General features: G+C 28.5%; 1 protein-coding gene across 1 annotated transcript in view; it reads left to right on the top strand.

The window, feature by feature from the left end:
* Nucleotides 1-17,692, top strand: part of LOC107454405 (leucine-rich melanocyte differentiation-associated protein) — a 70,042-nt gene that overhangs the window by 22,751 nt on the left and 29,599 nt on the right. The window contains exon 2 of the mRNA XM_016071600.4: nucleotides 316-576. Within this exon, the coding sequence (XP_015927086.1) occupies nucleotides 316-576 (261 nt within the window). The remainder of the gene's footprint in view (nucleotides 1-315; nucleotides 577-17,692) is intronic.

Here is a 17,692-nt window from a genome sequence, read left to right as displayed (position 1 = left end):
AATTATGTAAAAGTACAATAACATTTTTAAAAAATTAGACAATTTGCCGCCCTTTTACGACTAATGCGTCAATGGCAAATTGCCCCACTTACCATAAATACGCCACTGGGTCTGATGGCTTTGTTTCTTGCATCAAGGCTTTCAATTCCATGCACGGATCTTCGGAAAAGCATACAAACAAACTAAAGTTTGTATGAATTCATTTTTTAAAAAAATTAAATTTATAGTTAGCATCCATTTAAATTTTTGGCTTAAATCTCATAAAGTTAGCAACTTCAGAAATAACATTTGTTTCAAATTTAATTCCTTTTCCAGGGATGTAAGAAGATTGAGATCAATGACTCAGTTACAGACTTTGATACTGGATCACAATCTCATCGTATCCACGACACTTTTTCCCAAGCTGCTCAACTTAAAGGTTCTCTCGTTAAATTATAATCTCATCTCTGACATCCAGCTCTTCATCCCTCCTCTAGCCAGAGCATGTCCGAATATTCAACACCTCAGTTTGATGGGTAATTTGGCTTCCGTTAGCTCAGTCGCTCCGACCTCAGAAAAAGAACAGGAAGAATACAGGTTTGTGCTTCTCATCACATGAGTTTTTAGCTTAATTTCAAAATCGAAAAAGGGTAACATTATAACATTTGTTTTTAAATGCCTGGAAAAGCTTGGAAATTCTATTCCGAAAATTCTATTAATTTACAAAACTATGATAGTGAATTGTATTTTTTACCCTTAAATGCCCCATTAGCTAATTTTACAATTCAACGGCATTTAACGATTCGCTCTTTTTTCAAGATTTTCCTCTTGGCTATAGTTGGTCGCCATTTTAATGCAAGGCTTTAATTTCTTTTAAATATTTGTTATTTGTAACTAAAAAAAGACAAGAATCTATTTTTTTTTTAAAGAAAATGCCAAACAAAAGAGTGGGTCGTTAAGAACCGATGGATTGAAAAATCTTTCCCAGCCAGGCATGTAAATATTTCATAGAAAAATAGTAAAATTTCGAATTAATTCCTTCTAAAAAGTTTATAAAAAATTGCCAAAATATGGGGTAGGACTTATAATCGGTCCTAAAGGAAGAAAAAAAGAAAGGCGTACAAAATAATAGCACTTCTTTGTTTAATAATAATGTTTTACAATCACTCCATTAATGTTTATTCGCGCAAAACAACCAATGAGTAATTCGAAACAACTCCGTTAATGCTTGTTTGTGCTTAATACTAATAATACTTCAAATACTACTAATAATACTACTTGTTAATAATACTTCCGATTTATGCTTAAAAGGAAAGTGTTGATGTAGATATGATGTTGCTAATGTCAGCTGATTAATAAAAGTTACATACGCTTGTGTGTTTTAATTGTGCATTCGGGGAAATATATTTTGTGGAAAAGTTTGGGAGTTTTCATGCCTTGATGTCCATTAAAATGGAAATAGGTAACTTGTTTGCAATATCATTATAAAAAGAAAATTTTAGTGAGGATAACTTGAAACTTTTCAGTCTTTACTCTTTTTTTTTTCAACATAGAAAAGGAAATTAATTACTTTTTCCTTATTTACGTTAATTTAATTCACATCGATTTCAACATCGACTCCTTAACCATACATTATAGTTAATCGTACCTGTTATTTTTTGTTTTAACACTTATATTATTGTTTTTTTTTTTACTTTTTGAAAAAGTTATAGACATTTTCAAGAGTTTACGTATTCATGATCTACTGAATGATTGACTAGCGGGGTTGTTTAAAAAATTATAGCTTTCAACATAGCAGTAGTAGTACTTTATTTGCTTCGCACTAGAGCTAGACAATGGGCTATTAGCGCCAGTCTGGGAAACATTCCTGAAGATGATCCAACGACATGCCATCTCAATTTTGATCATCTGAGAAAGGATTGGACTTTCGACATCAACAGTATGATATGGTTAAATATGCTTCTTTCCTTTTGATTTTACGAAAAAAGGCTTAACTCAAAACTTTGTCCATAAAATTCAATTGTAATTTAAACAGGCATCTTTCCATATTTCCAAAAAAAGAAGAAAAAAGATTGTAAATGACTAAGTATTACTGACTAGAAATTAAATGACTGAACAACGTTTTTGAAAAACAAAATAAAAGTCTGCAATAAACTTAGTATAATTTTATCTGTTATGCTGAGTGTATGTATGATTGCAAAATAGTTTGCTATGACGAATAAATCCATCTTAAATGCATGCACTTATTTAAAAAAATGAATTGCAGTTTATCAATCTTAAAAAGTTGCTAATGCACAAGAAATTTTATAAAAACAAACTAGAAAAATGAAAGAGTAATAGAAATAAGTTAGGATTAAAATTTTAAAGAAATTCAAAATAAAATCAAAGTTTTGAAAGTTCTACTTAAGGTTGAAGTAGGTTGCTTTAATTTAAACCTAGATAAACATTGCATAGTAAATAAATAAGGTTCTCATACATTTATAATGATTACGATCGTACTAAGCTTTAAAAATTATTTTCATCAGCGTAAAAGCTTCCAAATTTTTGCAAAAACTTAAAAAATTCATTTTATTCCTTCAGGTGTAATTTTTTGTACACTCATTAAATAGTTTTTAAATTTAACAAAATTTCAAGATGTCATTTATTTTGATATTAAATCCATTTGAGGGAAAAGTTGAGTTAATAAATATAAGAACTTATAATAAATATGTAAACTTCAAACGAAATTATGAATTAATATTAAATTATAATGTTCAATTTTTAAGCAGTTTGAAATATATCAAATAAAATTGAGAAAAAAATGTATGTTCTAATTGTGAAATGTTTGTTTTAATTATATTAATTCTAAAATTCTAAATGAAATACCAATAAAATATTAAAATATTTCTCAAAATAAACTTTCTTTAGTCTCAAAAATTTTCGATTTAAACAAATAAATGTATGATAGTTATATTATTTCTATAAACTGTTTGTTTTCAGAAGACGCCATAAAAAATTTTTTTGTCAATGTTAGCGAACTGGAAAGTTTGGTTAATTATTTCAATCATATAACTTGTAAAATCTATAGTACACGTCAGTTTCATTTTTACAGTCTATTCCGTTTAAAAATATATAAATTTTTTAACTGCAGGTATTGATACTTGTTCTTCGCCTCAAGATGCCGAAAATTCTACATTACATTACCTAGTGGGCACCTGTAAACGTGAAACGCGGAGGCGATCAGCATTACCCACGAAATACTACCACATAAAACATACAAAAATTAAAATTCAGAAATATATAAAATTGAAATGACAATCGACAGGTTTCAAACACATTGAAAATGGGCGCCTGTTTTCCAGACTTGACAGACGTGAATATAACAAGACAAAAATGATTCAATTTTTTATCTCTCGACTTTTGTGGTTTTTCTAGTTCTTGTTTGTTACATTTATTTTACCATTTTTCGTTGGCAACTTCGCGTATTTTTTAAATCAATTTTGATTTGTTACTTTCACGTCTTGAAAATGGGTGCCTGTTTCTGATGCGCTTGAAACATGTCGACTGTTATTTCAATTATGCATATTTTTGAAGAGTATGAAGTTTTCTATAAGGTAAAAAACAATACTGTTGGTAAAAATAAATTGGGTTATAGTGATTAAATTTGAAAATGTTCGAAAATCGTTTTTTCACTCATTAGGACTTCGAATGCTTTAAAAAACAATATTCTCGTTCAAAGATGTCGTTAAAATTAAAGTATTTTAAGCAGATTTTTTTTGTTTTCATTTCAGTTCTCAGAGTTGTAAAATACTTAATACTTTCAACATATAATTCCCACTTTTATTTAAATAAGGAAATAGAATTTAATTTAAATTTAGAATACATTTTAAATGTTATTTCGAGTTGATACAAAGTAAATATATTTCGCAAACATAATAATTTCTTGAATATCATGTAAAGTTAAAATATATTTATCATTTTTAAAATAATTAAAGACTTCCAATAGCATTGTGAATAATTATCAACATTGTATCTCAATTTCCTTTTATGAAGTTCTCCGTTTTTAGCATTTAATATTTCAAAGAAAAAATTTTTTTTGCATTATGATATGAAATTTTCTAATCACAATTCTTTTAGAAAAATATTTCATGTCAATATAAATTTATTTTGTTGAAGTAAATATCAATTTATTTTGAAAATGAGAATTGAAAACTCATTTTCACAAAGGAGCTTTGAATTTGTCATTTAGATTGAAATATAATTTAGACGGTATCTGAGAATGACAAATTAAAAAGTCTCTTTTAATATTAATATTAATTAATTCATTACAAAGATACAATGTAGGTTCCAGAAACAATCTTCAAAGAGTTTCTTTAGCAAATGAATTTAGGAAGATCGTTTCCATATAAAATACATTTATTATTCTTTCCATTGTGAACTGCAGGTAAATTAACAAAAGAATAAACAGTTCAGTCTGATAATTGAAAGAAAACAGTCTGCTCGGTTGTCTGAATTTGATAAGAAATGAGATTTTGGGAAAATATCAATTTCGCATCGCTCAATTAAAAAAAAAGATTTTTCAATTAAAATGTGTTTTTTTTATTTAGATTTATTAAACTTACATTTTAAGTTAAACAAAACAATTGTCCGTTTAGTTTGCTCTCTGAAATATATTTTGTCAAAGAGTTTTGAACAAATTTTAACTTATCATATTGAATAATAGATTTCGAATATTTTCAACGTGTTTAGAAAAATTATATTTACATTCACAAAAGGAAATAATAATACTTAATATTTTAGATTTAAAATAAAATACATTTTTATTATGTTTAAGCAACTTACTTATTACTTACTAACTGATCACCGATTATATTTAAAAAATAATAATAATGAAAATAATCACGCTTTATATTTTATGTGTACACAACACATTATTTTTTCTCCCTATTACTTTTTTCAAATTGTAAATATTTTTCCACATAACTATTTTGTAGTAAAAAATAAAGTTATTTTTCTGCCCATCTGCTTCATGGACATATTTTCCACACTGCAAAAAATTCCGGATCAAATTACGGTAATTACTTTGGGTGCATCATCCGTAAAATCCATTTTTGCCGTAAAATATTATAACTTAATTCTTACAGCAATATTTATTCAAGAGTGATTTTACGGTAATTATTACTGCAAAAATACTGTACTCATGATGAAAATTATTTTTTCTAGCTTTGACAATTTTTCAATTATATTGTTTGAATCCTTATTATTTTCTGCGTTTTAATATTGTAAATGTTAATAGAGCTAAAATGAAATATCAACTTCCTTTGCTTTATTTTATACTCATTTTAGTTAAACTTAGTTAATAAGCAGTAATATTTTATTGTTGTTTCCTTTTTTTAAGCAGCTTTAAACTACTTAGAATTCCTAGCGTGAAGCCAACATTTTAAAGCCTGAAACTATGATTTTTATATTTATAATCAGAAAAAATTCGCATTTTATGATAACATATTTTGGAAACTCAAAGGACCTTTCACGTTGATATTTTAAAGTTTAAACGAATCAGCAACTGCTGCAAGGAGAAGAACATTTTAATTTAACAGATTGACATAATTCTGTTGTCAGAACGAAAATTCCCGTAAAAAGTAAAGAATATCTACTGTAGTGAGTATAGCTATCGCAAAATCGATAACCAGTTCAGCTCTGTCGCCACACCAATTCAGGATCAAATCACGGTTTAGAGTACCAGTACTTAGGTTGCATCATCCGTAAAATCTATTTTACCATGAAATCCATTTTTACCGTAAAATATTATACCGAAATTTTTACAGTAATAGTTACCGTAAAATCACTGACTCATTCTAGTTAAATAAATATTATTCGAAAAATTATGGTATATCAGACGATATTTGTTCCATAACATGCTCCGGTAAAAATGGATTTTAAGGTACTTTTTACAGTAATTTGATTCGAAATTTTTCACAATGTAAGCCTAATTGTATTATTTACATTTTTTTAAATAAATTTTATTGTTTCAAACTTTTAACGTCTCTTTTTAACATTTTAAAAGAAAAATTGAGATTGTATTTATTGAATCGAAGGATTGGGACAAAATAATGGCAAACCACATTTTCAAATTATTTAAGAAAGCGCTTCTTAACTGCTCTTTTGGCGGGAAAAAAACAATGATTTCGATGCAGGTTAAGAAGTTTCTGTAAAGATTAAGGAACATTAAGATATTTCTGAGTATTGAATTGGCATCTGCAGCAAATTCCAGAGACTTAATGGTATTCCTCTGTAAAAATAATTTTGACTTGACTTAGTTCTCTTTACGCCAGGTGGCGCATTATTGAACAAAAAATAATATTAAAGATCAGTTTAATGTGTAAAAATCCTATTCTTAGAATAAGTGTCGAATATTAGTCTTGAAAGTAAGATGGAAAAGAGGAAAAAAACTGGTTTTTCAAATCATATGATTTATAGCCGGTTTTCGGGAGTAGTAGATCTATTCTTAATTATAAACTATTCATTACTATTTATTTTGTTCGAGTAAAAGGTAGCCCTATACATTGCCATAACTTTTAAAAAAATCTCGGTAATAATAGATAATTTATTCTTTCCGAAAATAAGCTAGTGAGAAAAATGTACGGTCAGAACTACAAAAATATGGTAAAATTTACTGTGTTCTGGCTCTATGGGAACACCAAAAAGAACGGTAATTTTCAAAGAGCATTGGTAATAACTTTTGGTAAATATAAACATTAAAATATGTTTTTATTATCACGCTGTTTGGTAGTAAATATGGTAACATTTGGTAATTTCAAAATGGTATTTTAGAGTTTGATATAAAAATAATTTATTCGGTTACATTTACTTTCCAGTTTTATATTTTTACTAAATGGTAATAATAACTATAATTTTGAAAACCAGAATTTTCGGTAATCCTTTACCGGAAATTTTACCTACGGCTTTCAAACCAGCCATTTTCTATTGCCTTTACTATAAAAATAGAAAAACTACCAGATGAATAGTTTAAATACTGTATATTCTGGTACCAGAATTAGATTTTTTCTTTTTTCCAGGAATGTTAATACCATACATGCATGTATGATAATTTTACTAGAATTTTTTTCTCGGTTTTGAAGAAAATATATATCAAGATGGGAAAAAAATCAAAAGCTGGTTGGAAAGTCATTTCTTTTTAGCTTGTTTTCGAAAAGATTTAAATATCCACGACTAGCTAGATTTTTTAGCATTAATAATATACATATAGGACTATTTCTTTTTACTCCAGATCAAATAAATAGTGATGAATAATTAATGATTAAAAATAGTAAGAGCATCTTTTTTTTTCCTTTCAAGTCATCCATAAATGCAATGGTTCTGCTGCCAGTTTTTCTTATTTTTCGTCTTACTTTCAGCTCTGATTATAAGAGTTTATAAAGAAAGGTGTGATTCGATTCTATTTTAATTAAAAAGAATAAGAGAAACAGAAACTATTCACCTTTGAAGTAAGATTCTTAAAAATTGTGAAACAGAAATTTTAAAAGAAATTAGAAAATTGTAAAACAGAATTTTAAAAAAAAACGCAGTAAATGTTATAAATTAATTACGAGTCCAAAAAAAGAACTTCTTTTATAAAGAATTCCAGAAAAAATTTATACTTTTCACACAAAACTTATTGCTATCATTGTCCTTCAATCAGTCATTGTGAATTTGACAAGTAAAAAAGAAAATAAATAATAAAAAAAAAACATGTGCAGTGTGGGAGTCAGAATCCTTATTGTTATTTTATTTTTTATTGGATATAAACTTTCAGCAGAGGAGGTGGGAGGGAAACACGATACAAGCAGTGTTAAAATAGCAGCTAAAAAGTCACCTGTGTTTGATCATGGCCATAAAAAATGACGTCACGTTGTCATGGAAATACATCCGTGGGCGTTAGCGCTTGCTGTATCTTAATTTATCTTATAATTCCATCTGATAGGAAATTTTCAACACATCTGATTCAAACTGGACTTTAATCCCCTGTTAACGTTAAAAGAAACAGATGCAGTTGAAATGTTTATTAATATTAAGACAGAAAAATTTGAAGGTTGTCTTTATTTTTCCTCTTGCCAGAAAGTATTTGTAAAAACGTTGGAAAAAAATATCCTGGTCTATTGCCATAAGATAAAGCACTGCTTACTAAATAAAGAGTTCGATTTCTTGAACAAATATTCAAACCAGTGCAATTTAAAGCCTGGCGAGTATATTTAAACCCGTTACTCATCTATCAGATTTTTTTTTATAAACTTTGAAACTTGATTCACATAATTTTCTTTTCAATGAAATAGTCCAAATTTAGCATCATTAAGTAGAGACAGTCTAGATTCGGTCATTCAAACGTTTTTTTATGATGTTATTTAGCATCACGTGTGTTAGTAATATTTCTCCATATTAATTATAATTTCTAATACTCAATAGATGGCGCTCTGCGCAGTAATGTAAAATCATTAGTTTCTAATCATCATCCTTTTGTTATTAATCGAGTTGTTAAAGAGCGAATTGTTTTCCTTTTATTCTTCAAATCATCGTATGAATCCATTATTTAAGCCAAGTGCACTCACCTTTAATCAAATTCTTAGCCCCACGTTGGGCGCCAATGTTAAATACGGTGATATGATCTCAGATCTCGGGGTTTCAATTATGACAAACGCCTTTTAACATAATATATATTTAATAACAAAAGGATGATGATAATGGTACAGTGTCATGGAGGAAACTGATTAGAAACTAATGATTTTACATTACTGCGCAGAGCGCCATCTATTGAGTATTAGAAATTATAATTAATATGGAGAAATAATGAGAAATTATAATTAATATGGAGAAATATTATTAACAACGTGAGTCTATTCTAAAAAAATTAATTTCTTTATGTTAGACAAAGAGATAGCCATATCAAATTATAGACAACCTATATTCGTACAAGCAAACTTTGCTTCATGATGTTATTTACCGTCAGGGTAGTCCAATAGCAGAAAGTCTGAAATTTTAATTTTTATTTTATGTGGACGGATGATAGTCTATATTTAGCACCATCGAAAAGAGACAGTTCAGATTCGGACTATGAAACGCTGTTACATATTACGGAGAGATTTCCGTATCGTAATCTGTGGCAGAATAATCGTCAAGTCTTGGCAACTTCCGGGCAGAAGCTCGTGCGAAACTGAAAAAAAGAAATCCCAATAATGTACCAACTTGGAGGGTGTAAGTCGTAGTCACCACCTGAGCAAACATCTATAAAAAAAAGTTTTAAAAATTGCAAGTTTAAAATCTATTTGGCACCTGTAGTTGGCGCGACACATCACGATACAGAAATATTCCCTTATTAGGTACGTATCATCACGCTAGTCAAAGAATTCTACTTATGTGAACTAGTGAGACGGTCCAGATTTAGCTATACATAAGATTGACACAGACAAGATTCGACCCATTAAATGTGGTTACATGATAAGAAACTTACAAAAAGATGAAATATTTCACAGAGAACAAAGTAAATACTTAACACCACATACATACATAAAACATGATTCTTTTTAAACAATTTTTAATTTGGTTTCGAATGAAGTTTCGATTTTCAACCAAATTTACTTAAAACTCTTATTGAAAGACTGCAAGTTTTTATATGGTAATGTACTATTTTTAAGCTGATGCAATTTGTTGGCACAAATTATTTGCCAGCTGTCTTTCATTTGTCAGATGTGTTGGCCAAAAGGGTGGCTCAGCCTTAGAATTATGGCAAATCAGCGCTATCGTTTCTTTCTAGTTGTGAACCTTCGGAATGTCAGCTAGTTAAGATATTAGTCATGGAATTTAGTTCCCATTGTATCATGGAGTGAATTATGATACTTCTTGTTGTGACCAACTGATGATAAGTAAGTAGCTCTCGAAAGAAAAAAAGAAACTTAGTCGAGCTCACAATACTGTTTTCTTTTTATAAAAAGAAATATATGCTTACTATTTTTCGCTGAAATGTGGGATGGAAATATTTTAATTATCCATTGTAAAGTAAATGTGGATATTTTAAGTCACCTAAATTATTCGAGTGCATTGAAATTGAAAATTACGTTCTAAACTATCAATTATTTAAAATTCTATTAAGTAAAATAAGTATTTTATTTACAAAACACGCTATGACTTGTATTTGCATACCTTTTTTATCGTTACGTATAGTGCTACTATAAAGGAAAATGCATTATTTATTAAGAATTTAATTAAGTACTGAAAAATTTGCAAAATGTTCTATAAATACTGTCTTCGTAAATATTTTTTCAAAACCCTTGTAAAAAAATGAAGTCATAAGCTATTACAATACAGGGGTCACAATTTAATATTAAAGTGAAGAAAAAAATTAATAAATACATGAAACAAGGAAGAGGAGATTAAACACACCAAACCCTGATTGATTGCTGAGAGTTGAGCATTAGAAAAACTTTCAAGTTTCATAGGGTAATCGAGCTTAAAAGCTTTAAGCCCCGCTGTTCTCGTTGCAAATGTGTCAGATTTAATCTACGCTGTGTCAGATTGTGTCTAAATGTGTCAGATTTAATCTTTTCTTCATTTAACCCTTTCAAGACCAATTATCTCTTTCCCAATTTTTTTCTCCTATAAAAAGACATATTACAATTTTATTAGATCAAATAAGATAAAAATAACAATATTCTGCCAAAAAAGAAAAGAAAAAGATCAACTATTTGAGCAGTTTGGGGTGGGTTGTCGAACCAGGTGATACCCAGGTCTTTAGATGGGGCACATATATGCCAATAGTGTCTTCCTTTGCGGAAGTATATAACCCGGTGGGGCCGAAAAGATTAATTATTGATTGTATATACATAATGTATATACATTTTTGACAAGGATTCTAAAACGTATATATTAAAAGCGTAATAGTATATGAAACATCCAGTATAGAAGAATATTTAAACTAGCTGGCTTTTATACAAGCGGAAGTTTTTTTCACTGGTTCTTTATTGAAAATTCATGACTCAAAATATTTAGCCTGAGTATTTATCATGACTCAAAATAAAAAAAATTCATGACTCAAAATATTTAGCCTGAGTATTTATCGAATATTATAATTTTCATTGTGTTTCCTTTATTTCTGAGTTCCGTATCTAAAAAAAGTATGGATCACAGTAAGGATGTTAATTTGAAACGCATATTAATAATAGTTTAAAATATAAAAAATGTTGATTTTGAAATCAATGATTGTCGTCAGTAATCATCAATTACCTTAAAATTCGAAATTTTAAATTTTACCTTTTATTCGATTAAGAACTTTAAAAAATAAGCTGTGAATAAAGTTTAATTTTATTAGTTTTTTGAAACATTAAATTATAATTTTACGATTTTTCTATCTTACACCAAAGTCTAATGATAATTCTTTTCGAATTTTTCCGAAATTTTATTTATCTATTTGAAATATTAAATAAGAAATATTAACTTACTATTAAAATTTACTGTGAGAATTCTTGTTTTAAACCATTTCAAATTATACTAATAATTTTTCAAAAAAATTGCTCACTGCACAGGATAAAAGACGAAATAAAAAAAACATTTTCACATCGATTGTTAATTATTGCCAAAAGTAGCATTTGGCGAGTCTGTAACCAAGCAAAATTTCACAAACAAATATTAATGCAAGGTAAAAAATATGCTAAAATTACCGTACTGTATTGTAATAACATTTCTGGATTTTTTTTTTAAAAAAAGGGTTAATAAAAAACAAAATATCAAAAACTTTAAAAATAATTTTACATTTATTGTTTTAAAAAAGGAATTATATACAATATTTAGAACAATACAAATGTGAAAAATTAAATTCTAATTAGAGCACGAAGAAAAAATTATGGTGAAATTACCATACTGTATAGTAATTACATTTCTGGCAACAACAAAAAAAAAGAAAACATAATTCTGGTTAATAAAACCAAAGTATTGCGGTATTTAAACCATTCATTTGGTAATCTTTCAGTTCGTATGGTAACGGTTTCCGGAAATTTTGGTTTCTAAAATTATAGTTCTTACTACCCCACATTTAATAGAAGATACAAAACTGAAAAGTATATTTAACTGAATAAATGGGTTTAATGGCATGTTTTAAGGTATCATTATAAAATTAACAAATTTCATCTCATTTACCAAATTATATCACAGATTATAAAATCACATTTCTTTGTTAATTTTACCAACCTCGTTTTGGTAAAAATCGCCAATCTTTTTAGTGTCCCCATAATGAAGTACTGTAAATTTTACAATATTCTGGTGAAACACGGTAAATTGTACAATATTCTGGTGAAACACGGTAAATTGTATCATATTCTAATAGTTTTGACCAAACTTTTTTCTGAGTGTATAGTGAACATTTTGCGACATCAGCCATTAACCATCAATGTGAACAAATTTTATTGGTTCAACCCAGCCTACCTTGTAGGTCACATTCTCCATCTATTTAAACCCATTATCCATTTTATGACCTTTTTTTTAATATCCTAATAATCTTTTAACTCTCTTTATTTATAAACGCATGTTAATGAAGTTTAATTATTATAAACAAACGAACATGTTTCGTTGCTTTTTCTACGCCCTATAACTTGTTCGAAAACTCGGGGAAACACAATCAAAAGAACCATATAAATCGTGTAATATTGCCTCTAAAACTGCCACGCTGCGGATAATGATAGCTAAAATTCCTGGAAACTGACCAAATTCATAACAGCTAAAAGGTCAACAAAGATCATAAGTCGCACGTGCTCGCTTAAGATTTTTTTAACAAAGTATAGAAATTACAGAACACAGAAGAAAAAGAGAACATTTCCCAAATTCGTGAACAAACACTGTAATAAAAACAATATCTGTAAGCCAAAGGTGGGAAAGATATATTAACATCCATTTGAAATGGACTTTCTTTTCTTTGAAGTGATATATTCTAACATTTTACAGAGGTGAAATTAGATAAGCCTAACGGCAAGTTCCAAGAAAGAGTTGAAAATGTCATATAATATTTCTTTTCAACTGTCTAAACCCAACAGGTGAAAAAAGTCTATGAAAAAAATACACTTTCTTTTCAACGCTAAATTAACCCACAGGCAAGTTATACGTCTACTTTACTCGGAAACCTGGTGTTTTTCTGAAACTGGGATTGCATTTACGATCTAATAACACGACTAGTACATAAAACAGTAAGGAACCTCTGTTGAGTTAAACAAAGAAAAGCATCGGATTCAATAGAGAAAATACTTTTCTTGCCTTTGCTAAAACAAATAAAATGGGTATATGCTTTCAAATAAATAAGTTTTGTGGCTGATTCTTACATTTGTAAATGTTCGCCTTGACCTTAAAGAGAACAAAAGTTATCTTTGTATTACTTTTGCGGCATGTTGAGTTATAAATAGAAAGAATACAAACCATTCAATTTTTCCTTTTTTTTTTAGATCTGAGGCGATGTAATTTAATTTTAGAACGCTTTTGAAAGATTGCATATCTTACCACTTCAGAGATATTATAATAACAGTAGTTTCGAATGACAGTTTATTTAGTTTTAAATCTTACTTTACGAACAAAAATAATATCCACTTGATTAATTATGAAACGTGTTAGCTATTTCTAAGACGTTAATCCCATTTGCGTGTTTTTTTTAAAAATTTATTATTGCTATTAAGTTTCGTAATTTATTGTAAAAATCTTAATAGTTTTTTTCAGTTCATCAACAAAAAAAAAACATGATTCTGGTTATACAAGCCAAAATGCATTATATTTAAACCGTTCAATTGGAAAGTGTTTCATTCACATGGCAACGGTTTACCAAAAATTCTAGTTTTCATAATTATTGTACTTTTTACCAAACTTTTAGTGAAAAATACAAAACTGAAAAGTTTTGTATTTTAACCTAATAAATAGTTTTTATGCATAAAACTATTTATTAGTAACTAACTATCATGTTAAAATTCTGTAAAATGTTAAAATTCATTCATGTTAAAATTTATGTAACTGTTCTAACTTATCATGTTAAAATTGCCAAATTGAACCGCATTAACCAAATTTTATCACACATTATTAAACCATATTTTATTGTTGATTTTACCATAATTACCAAAGCCCTTCGGCAAAAATTACCGAACTTTTTAGTGACACCATACACCCAGAAACACGGTAAATTTTACCATATTCTGGTAGTTTTTACCTTATTTTCTTTCTCAGTGTAGAATGCTCCGAACGTCATATACAAAAGAAAATAAATGAAATCACATTAGCAACTTTTTTCCGGTGTTGCGAGGGAAAAAAAAGTTTATTTTATATTAAGAAAAGAGGAACTGCTTTTTTGTAAGTTAGTTAATTTAGTGTTGCAATTACTGAACATAAATCTTTTAATATTTGAGAGGTGTCTTAGATCAACGCCATTTTTAGACAAGGTTTCAAAGAAGAAAAATGACAATACATAATACAAAAAGGCAACCCTTAACGCACACTAGGAAAGCAATATCGCCCACTCGTGTCCAGTTGCTATAAAGTTGACTACCGCTGTGTTCTACATACTTCAACTTGATTAAAAGAAAATCCAAACCATTTTCACGCCCCATCTCCATCGAACAAAATCAATTCTAAACACCACCTCTGCAACTTTAATTACCCACTAACCCGATCTTTAAGAGCCCAAACGTTGATAGTTTATGACACAAAACTCAACTTTTATATTCTCCTGGAGTGCTGAGCGTGAATAACATGGCAGTGGCACATTTAAACCGATCCATGGGGAAGCTGCCGTTGGAAGTGTTTGACCAACCTTGAACTCTTTCGGCAGGGCTATAAGATAATTAGACTACCAAATCACGGAAAAGATCTGAAGTTTTGTGGAAGCAAGATGATTACTTATGCATGCAGATGACTTGATGCGAAACCCCCATCGCCTTCTCTCGAGTTGGAAATGTAGTTTTCTCTTAGGGCACTGGGTTTTCGAACACTTTTTATGGTCAGTCTAAGTGATACGGATTCCATTGATGAAATTTGTTATCCACTTCTTCTGCTTGGCGTATTTAAACGGATTTTAGATGTATTTACTTACATTTTCGCTATTTAAAGTACCATGATACGGAAAAAAATGTTAGATTCATTAATTATAAACAACTAAATTTTCTAGTTAAGAGCCACAATTAAAAATCATTTTAATCCATCTTGTTAACAGAAACTATTTTAAAAATTCAATGAACTGTACAAATACTCCGCATAAAGCTACTATTATGCATCGTATATTTTAGGCAGTGTTTAAAATAATCAAACTAAAATATAATTACTTTACTTTTTGTAAAGATGTATATTTTATTACATTTTCGTGTTTGCTTTTTATGGGGGATTATCATACAAATCTCTAAACTAGTTAAAATTTGTAACCTTTTTAAAGAGACTTTTTAAGCTATTATCTTCTTAATTCGAAGTAGATTTCAGTGACTCTAAGAACGCCAGCTGAGTGTTGTTAACATAATATTTTTTTTCCATTACAAACAGCCTTATTTCAAGACTTATCAGAAAATGTTCGATTTTACAGTTGGCCGTAGCTTGCTTACGTCAACCAATCATGTTGTCTAGAATTAGAAATAATTGATAGTATACCAAAGACAGGGGTTCGTTTCGATTTGAGATGAATGAATTAGTCCTCAAGACACCAAACATTTATTAGCATAAAATTCAGCTATTCCTAGCACTCAATTATAGCTTAAGTAACAGCTTAGTACACTGGCTTTCAAACCTCTATGAACTCACTAGAGACTTGCAAATCAGAACACTTTCTCAGTCACAAGCACAGACGAGGCACACCTATATAGAACCTAGCAATAGACGAGGCACACCTATATAGAACCTAGTACAGTCAACAATTATCGAAAACTCCGCAAATATTGGTCCTCGAAGTTTCCAGAACTATCATTTTGTCGCCTAAATGGACGGCAAGTATAGCTAATATTATCGCCAACTCGTCAAAAAAATCGCTAAATCGAGTGTTCTATAAAAAATACATTAGGTGTTATTTTCTTTCTTAATCACGTTAGAATTCCGCGACTCTCTTTTATTTTTCTAATTAAACTGATCATTTGAGTCCGTCTGAGAATTTTAGCTTCACAATAAAAAAATATTTACATTATACACATATTCACAAATTCATAACAATGGAGATTGGCCAGATTCGGTCTAGCAAAGTTGCGTCAGATTGCAGCTTTGTCACTCCATTATTGTAACCAACACAGATTTAAGTTTCACTGATTCTGCAGAACTTACTGGCAAAATTTGTAATAACAGCGGCCTATCTGGGATTATATTTTTTGATTTTATTTATTTATGTATTTTTGGAATGGACCGGAAACTACACATTAACTGTAAATTAAAACACCACACAGTACTATATTTTTCATCCAACAATGATTTTACTTAAAAATAAATAACTAATTGGAAAATATTCAATTAATGTTAGTATTACCTAATTAAAATAGATCAGTATTAGAAAATACTAATACTAGAGTAGGTGACACATTACAAGTTTGTTGGTTGACATGTATAATTAAATAATTTCGGAGCGGATTAAACCTTATTCAGTCATATTCTATGAATATTTATTCATTTGTTTGTCTCTTTTTATGTTTAAAAAATTATTCAACATTGCTTTAAACAAATCTTAATTTTTATTGCATACATAAAATGAATTTGCATGTGCAATTATGCATGTGCAATTACAATATTAAAGAAATCTATCAGGTTCTACGTAGATATTTTCCTCCTAGTAATTTATTTAAGCAAAAAATGTTATAATTTTTTTCTAAGTCGAGAAATGTTCTTATAAAACACTTTTTATTCCTATGATCAAAAAACGATGAAACGAAATTTATAACTAAAAAAAAACGACATTTATGTTTTTTTTCATCTCCTTGTTGTCAATTTACTTTATTTCCTCTCAAATTAAACTTATCAATAATGGTTAAGATATTTTCTTTTTGAAATAGAAAGCTCTTCATTTTTTTTTATTAATTGCTCTTACAATTTTTTCTCCATTCACAACTTTTTTAATTTCTTTTTCTTTTTTACGTTCACAGTAATTTTATTTATTGCTGGCAATTATTTAGTTTATTTCTTATAGAAAGTTAATAGAGGTTTTTTTTCCTCACTAAAATCTAAATAATAATAAAAAAATATTCTTGTTCTTTTATTCGAGAAACATAATTTTTTCTTAACAAAAATATGTTTTTAATTTTAATTACATGGTCACATAAGTTTATTAAAATGATATTAAAAATGACTTATTTCTTAGATCAACNTTTTTTTTTTTTTTTTTTTTTTTTTTTTTTGGAGAACTATAACTTTTTTAATTACACGTTTTTACTTTCACTTTAAAGCAATTCTCTATTTGCTTCCAAAATTCATTTAAAATTATGCAAATATGAATGAGTTACTTTTTTATCACATGCATAACATTAAATTTTATTTTGTCCTCAAACTTTTGTAACCGAAATTCATTATGACATGTGCGCTATGCATTTTATATAAACTCAAGAGATAGTTCGTAAAATAAGTTCATTAGTAATTGTGAACTACGATAATCCCGGGTTCAATGATTATTCATTCGAAAATTCGTACTTCGTTTATCCTTATAAGATGGATGAGTTGCGTAATTTATAACAAAACGTTTTATGGCAGAAAGTATGTTTAATAAAAA

Source organism: Parasteatoda tepidariorum, chromosome 3 (assembly GCF_043381705.1).
Source record: "Parasteatoda tepidariorum isolate YZ-2023 chromosome 3, CAS_Ptep_4.0, whole genome shotgun sequence".
Classification (NCBI taxonomy): domain Eukaryota; kingdom Metazoa; phylum Arthropoda; class Arachnida; order Araneae; family Theridiidae; genus Parasteatoda; species Parasteatoda tepidariorum.
The sequence above is the reverse complement of the archived record's forward strand: the minus strand, read 5'-3'. Positions and strand labels throughout refer to the sequence as shown.